Source organism: Nelumbo lutea, chromosome 5, assembly GCF_056320005.1.
Source record: "Nelumbo lutea isolate HS-2025 chromosome 5, American lotus-T2T, whole genome shotgun sequence".
NCBI classification, from domain to species: domain Eukaryota; kingdom Viridiplantae; phylum Streptophyta; class Magnoliopsida; order Proteales; family Nelumbonaceae; genus Nelumbo; species Nelumbo lutea.
The window spans coordinates 47,804,318-47,811,536 of NC_142688.1; the positions used below are offsets into that span (position 1 = coordinate 47,804,318).

At 43.3% G+C, this 7,219-nt stretch overlaps 1 protein-coding gene across 1 annotated transcript; it reads right to left on the reverse strand.

The window, feature by feature from the left end:
- LOC148852209 (nitrate reductase [NADH]-like) lies at positions 1-3,939 on the reverse strand. The gene is made up of 4 exons (XM_088943098.1): positions 2,533-3,939; positions 2,301-2,441; positions 1,704-1,936; positions 1-1,446 (listed from the first exon to the last, which is right to left on the reverse strand). The coding sequence occupies exons 1-4, from the start codon at positions 3,545-3,547 to the stop codon at positions 118-120; spliced, it is 2,718 nt and encodes a 905-aa protein (XP_088799224.1). The 5' UTR covers positions 3,548-3,939; the 3' UTR covers positions 1-117.
- Between the last annotated feature and the right edge of the window lie 3,280 nt (positions 3,940-7,219).

Genomic DNA, 7,219 nt, shown 5'->3' on the forward strand with positions numbered 1-7,219 from the left:
TTAAAAGTTTAAAACAACAAAGAAAAAATATACTATAACACAGAAACGAACGACTAGTTACGATGCAGTACTAGTATGTACAACAATGGAAGATGCCAGACTTGGCGCTAGAGCGCTTCAAAACACCAGCAGCGACTCCTTAACATCGTAGTTCATCTTCTCCAAGTACGGCACCACCGCAAACTGAATCATCGGCGGCGGCCCACACGCCAACGCCAACGTGTCGCTCGATCCCTCAGGTATGTGCTCCCTCAGAATGTTCTCTGTAATGAACCCTACACTGTACTTCCAGCCTTCCCTCAATGCCTCCCCCACCACATACCACACCTTCAATCTCTCATTCTTCTCAGCCCACCCATCAAGTTCTTCCCTCAACAGTATATCATCTTCAGTGCGATTGGCATACACCACGTACATCTCTGTATCATCTTCTGGGTCCTTCAGAATTGCCTGAATCACCTGATAGACCGGCGTGATGCCCGTCCCTCCGGCGATCATAGCCAGACGCTTCGCAAACTTGGCCTTGCCGTGGACGGTGAAGTTGCCGCGGCCGGTATACTCGATATATCCCAGTGGACCCTTGACGTCCAAGGTGGACTCCAGAGGGAGAGAATCCAGGAACTGTGACATAAGCCCTCCATTGGGGAACTTAGGGTTTATGCCCTTGAAGTAGACCTTGATGACCAGATCAAAGTAGCCCACTTCGTCTACAGAGCTTGTGGGTGTGTAAGCTCTCATGCAGAAATTACCGTCAATGGTGGCACAGAGGAATATATGCTTCCCTACTGGTAATCCAAGAACTTGATCGTCCGACGGCAATGTAAATCGGAAGAGGCGCACGTCGTGAGAGATCGAAATCTTGGAGACGAGCTTGCATGCAATTTTCTCACGTGGTATCAGAGCCACGTTTCTAGTAACAGTGACTTCTTTGATAGGGTCTAGGTGAGTCAAGTCGGAAGCGCCATGGACCGAGTTGTTGGGCGACGAGGAGGATGAGTCCGAGTCGTAAGCGGTGGCGATGAGTTGGCCCAAACGATAATCTTCCAACAATTTCTTGGCTTTGTCGGAGTGGATTGCGTCGAACTCCTCGGTACAATCGCTGCCAGCATTGATAAGGATGCTGTCGACACCACCTGGATGGTCCTTGAGGAACCCGGTGCAGTCGTAGACGTGGCCATGGACGACTAACCAAGCAGACTCAGCCGAGTTGTGCTTCTTCACCTCGGGCATGGAGAAGGTCTTTGATGATGTGTTCATGAAAGGCGAGGAAACGCTCTTCTTCATGGTCTGGTTTGACTCGGCCGACTCGAGATGCTTCTGGCGAGCCATCCACCCACCCGTCTGGTTGCCTGGTTGAGTCGGGTGCTCGAAGACGATCCCGATTTCGCCCTTGTACGGCTTGCACACGTTCATCTTCACCCTGAACCAGCAGTTGTTCATCATTCCCTGAAAATTGCACCCTCACGCACGTTAGCATGCAGAAGCCCAAACGTCTCTTCTCTTCAATGTATTGAAATGACCTTTTCCACTATTACGGGAGCTATCATACTCAGATACATCCAACAATAACTCCCGTCCGATCCATGGGTCCCATTCATAAGGATAATCCAACAATTTATTGGCCAATAATTTGGCGCGTGTTAACAGCTCTAAGTAAGGTTAACTCTAGAATACGCAGTTGATATAAAAGAACTAGAATATACCATGACGTTCCAGATGAGGTTCTCCGGTTGGGTGTTCAGTGTTTCATCCCAGGCCCGTACAGCGATTTCCTTGGCTCCAAGTAGGTCCATCACTTCCACTTCAACCGACCAGAAGCACCAGCACCAGTATTTCCCGTATCTGTTGGGCTTCTCTGGGTGGTCCGGTGCACACACCAGCCATGAATCTCCACCGTCCAGTGTCACCTCCACACGTGTCACCTTTTTCCCTCCACCTATAAATATAAACAGATTTTTTTTTTTAATTTAAACTATTTATTAAAAAACAATAATGCAGAAAGCGACAAAAAAGTATAACTTGCCAACTGGCAATTTTCAGTTCAGGGGTTCGAATTTGGAATTTGGGATTTTACCTTAAATACTAAAATAAAAAAATACGAAAATTATATAGTATTTTCTCACCTACCGTAAGTCCGTAACCTGAAACATGGAAAAGTCTAAAGTTGACAACGAACTCTCGGATCCGGACTGTTCAACTGATTATAGTATAGGACCGATACATCTTGCTGTTGGTTCATGCATCTAAATTTCAACTAAATAAACAGCAAAAAAATTCCAGCAAAAGTACAAACAACTCACCGGAATAGGCGTAGCCCCGCAACGTATACGATCTTTGAGTGGTCGTAGAGTTAATCGGAAGGATCTCCTGGTGACATGGCGTCGTGATCACCGAGTTTATGTTCAGGTCATTGATGATGTACTCCGGCTTGTACCACCAAGCTATTTTACAATATACACCGAATACATATTAACATTGCTTCAGAAAGCCAGGAATTTTGATGCGAGAAATAGAAAAGCGATCTTGGTGTACCTTCGGCGTTGGCCAGCTCGGCGTCGACGTGGGGAGGGAGGACTCGGTTGTCTTTGTAATGGTAGTAATTCTGTGACTCCTCAGTAGTGACGATGATGCGCTTCAGCCATTTCACCATTCGTCCACCAATGAAGCCCGGGATGATCATACGAACGGGGAAGCCGTGATCTGGTGATAAGAGCTCTCCGTTCTGCATGTACGCTAGAATGATGTCTCGCGATGGATCCATTGCGATCTCCTTCTTTATGCTGGTGCCGTATTTGGACCCACCACCGCCGGGAAGATCTTCTGCCCCTTCGAAGCAGACGTTGAGGGCTCCTTTTCGTCGGCTGTAGATGCCGCATCGTTTGAGTACTTCGCAAAGCCGTATTCCGTGCCACACAGAAGTGGAAATACCCGCGGCGCCCCAGTTGAATCCGATGGTTTGTTTCACCATGTTCTGCTCCTTGCGACGGTTTCCCGCGCAAACGAGGGTGACGGGGAACTCGCAACTGGGGAACTCGGAAACAAGTCGGTCCATGGTGAACACGGCGGGTCGTTTAACGAGTCCACAGACCTCAACCGTCCAGTCTTCCCACTTCGCCTTCGGGACCGGCCCGTGATTCCGGACGTAGTGGAGCTGAATCGGGGTGATGAATCCACAGTGCATGAGCCGAGTCAGCGGTGGCTCTGAGTTAAAGGGATGTTTCCCTGTGAGACGGATCATTGAAGGGTTCCTCTCAATCCAGCTGTCAGCAGTTGCTTCATCTCTGGAGTCCAAGATGGACGGCTCCACTTCGCTGTTGGCCTTCTGAAGCTGTTCCTTCAAGTAGGAATCTCCCTCGTCTTCGCTGGATTCTTCGTCCATGGGCGCTGGTTTCATGGGACGGGAGAGTTCTGGGGTGGCGGAAGGAAAGTTGCAAACGCGAGCCGGAGAGTCGGAGCGGCGATTGGAAGCTGCTTTGAAACCGTGAACGACGCCGCTCAAGCCAGGCTCGAGGCGACTGAACTGCCGGTTCTCGACAGAGGCCGCCATTGGAGACACCAAGACAGTTGGGAAGGAACAGAAAGGGAAGAAAGAGAAAGCTTGCTCGTTCAATCTCAGACTCCTTCTCTTCACCTTCTACTCTTGTTTAAAATGGAGGAGAGGATGGGTTGGGGTCTTTATATAGGGAGCGTGCGCTTGAAACGTGTCAAATTAAGGGTGGGACCCGGCTATCTGACGGTTCTTAAGTTGAGAATAAGAGTGACGTCAGGGAGAGAAAGGGACACGGGGTTCGGGCCGTGGGGGAGGGGAAGACGGTGGGCTCGAGCCATGGCTAAATGATGGGCGCCGCCAGTGTGGAGCCGTGGCTCGAAAGTGGTGTCTTTTTTCTGGCTGTGGTTTGGTATGCTAGTTTGCCGCTTGTATTTTAATAAACAAGGGTTGCTTTTCAGTTAAAAATGGAATGAAAAAACATATAAATAACCGGGTTTCTTACCACGTGGCTAGTCTTGGCTCCAATCATGTTCTGCCATGTAACGGGTTTGTTAATTTAGATAAGCATCGTCTCATTAGCCTTGCCTTGTATCCTTATATTTTGGGCATCTGAAGTTGCAGAGAGACAGAGTTCCTTTGTGTTACTCTACTGTTAACTACTTTTTGGTGCTATTGAGATGAAGCTTCAATAGATTTCTAGATCCGTCTATGTGAACTTCAGAGCCTGTGATGAACATGTACAACATGAGCTATCACCAGAAAGAATCAAAGAATAGCATAATCTGAACAATTAGATGAAATTAACCCCAGATGAACCCATTTGATTTGATCATGGAACTCATAAAAGTAAAGAACACAAGTCTGAGGATCTCTAGTCGAAAGACCAACACTCAAAAAGTAATTGATCATTTTTTACTAATGTTTTCTTGAGGTATGGCACCTATATAATGGTGGGTCCCAAACTCCCAATCATATTGCATATGACAGGTGGCAAAATATAAGACTTGACAGCTGTCACTAATTCTTGGTTTGACGCCAACATGACCCAATAGCTTAAGAGTTAATTAAGACCTTCTAATTCAGCTACGGGTATTTTGGGTATTGTTGTCTGAATTGTCTGAATGTTACGTATTTGCATGTTTATGCCAAGGACAACCAAGTACAGAGACGGTCAACCACAATAAAATAGTATGCTGATCCATCGCTTAGGCACCCAAATCAAGTGATGATATCGTGGTCCTAGATCAAGTGAACCAGATTTTCACTGGCCGGATCCATTTTGACTGATTCGCTACATGTGTAATGTATTGAAGAGGAGATCCACAACACAACCACATGCATGGTTTGCATGTAGACTGTAGTATGCATATACGTACGTAACGTACCAGGTGGTCTTAGACTTTTAGGGCGTGAAATCACAGCCTTTGATGTATTACTGTGGCCCACGTTGAATAAGATGAAATGATGGGAAGGTGCGTAGTGCCAAAGCAGCTGTGATTCAGAATTTTAGTCATAAAACCGCGTTGTTGCAAAAGTGAATTCTACGTCATATATATATATATATATATATATATATATATATATACATGCATTGGATGTATTCGTTGTCTTAATTTAATTTGTATAAGTTTGAAGATTAAGAGGAAATTCGTAGTTGTGTGAGGGATGATTCAATTAAGACAATTAAGTGAAAGGATACGATTGGTGGAAGAGGATCGAGAACAGCAAGTCAAGCCGCTGGAAATGGGCTGTGGGAAGGGAGGAAGAAACTAGGGTTTTGTCACATGCTTTGTCACATGATGGGAAGTGGCGCATGGGATCTCTAATGGCCAAGTGGCCAACCAACCAAAACAAGGGAGAAGTCAGAGAGAGAAAGGAAGAGAGAAAATAGTGATCGGGAGCTCTATGCCAACCCCAGAAACCAAGGTGGCTCCATCTATCACCAAAGGGCCAATGTCCCCTTAACCCCCTCTCACCTCAATAAGCCACCCTAAATTGTGGCTACCATTTGTTTCACCCAGAACCACCCATCTCTCTCTCTCTAAATCTCATACATACACACACACTCACATTTAATATATTCCCTACCACCAACCAAAAATTTTCCCAAAGTGAGAATAAGATCAACATTGTTAGAAGCTTTTTTTTGGTAAAATAGATTGGTAGCACCTTTGATGAATGATGATTCTCACCTATTAATTACATTTGAAAGTATTTCCTTGTCATAACTTATGGTTTTAGTGAGGAGCTGTTTGATATATAACAGCTGAAGTAATCGCTTATTGTTTTGTTTTTTAGTTATTGATCAAATAATTAAATAACAAGGATCCATTTGGTTCATTTGGAATCGAGATCAGAATCAGAATTGAGAATTGGATTCCCAAGGAAGGGAGAGGGAATGGTAACTTCCTCAAATAGGAAATGTTATTCCACCAGAATGGTAATAAGATTCCAATTCTGCCCAACTACAAACAATTATATGGGCAGTGGAATGGACCTGATACCAAACCCCTATTCCAGAAAACCAAACAGACCCTAAGATTTTTAAGGTACAATGGTCTGCGCAACTGTAGTTTCGACCATTAAAGAACCCACAATCTCCTTCAATACTTCTTTGCTTAAAGAAAAAGCACTAACATTTCAGTTCAGCTGGCGATCTTCAACATTACAAAGTAAACAACCTAAGAGGATGTTCCACCATACGAATAAGTTTGGCTTTCAAAACATAAACAATTACACATCAGATGATTCTTTGTTTAGATGTGATGGGAAACGACATGATGTCTTATATTGGAATTAAAGAGGATAGGTAATTTCACAGGAAAAGGATGAGTACCATCCTACAAGTGTAAATTGTGATGACATTGTGGAACAGAATCATATATGGTACAGTAATTTGACAGGGCCCACAAAGATTTCAGTGATAAGATAGTATGAAGACCTTATCAATTCTCTTATGCAACAATTGGTTGGTTTAGTTTGTAAAAGGTAAGGTCATCATTCAAACCATCCATTCAGTACATCTCCTTTCTCCTTTTACGTTGTATATATATAGATAGATATAGATATAGAAGGCAAATATAGAAGTTCAGATATATCCAGCTGCTTGATAATAATCAATGTTCTGAGATACTAACGCACTAGGCATATTGAGCATAGAGGTGCAATTTAGGTGAAATCGGGTTGAGGAATTGTTAAAATTTGAATGGAATTATGCTAGCTGTTTAAATTCTTCAAATGGGGCATTCGACTTGCACCTCCAATTGAACATGAAATTAATAGAAATATGAATTATATCTTAACTTGTATATTTGAGAACGCATGAAATAAACCAAATTTTTAAATTTGGCCACTGTTGCCAAGAAAAACAACAAGAAGAAGAAGATGATGATGATGATGAGATCATGGTGGTGGTGATGGATTCTCTTGTTTACAACATTACAAAAATTATTGATGTGGAGATTAGATATTTTCACAAATATATCAATATAGACTATTACCATCAATTAACTTCTCCAATATAAACATCTATCACTAGAATTCTACACACGAAATTGAATACAGAATGAAATTTCATAACCATTATAATCTATATCTATATCTATGCTATATATAAAATTGTTGATGCAGTGTGAAAAATTTTTGGGATTAAAATTATCCTTTATTTCTTTGTTTTGAGAAATGTTATAAAAGTCATTTTATTGTAGTTTTAATGCCAAGTTTAATGGT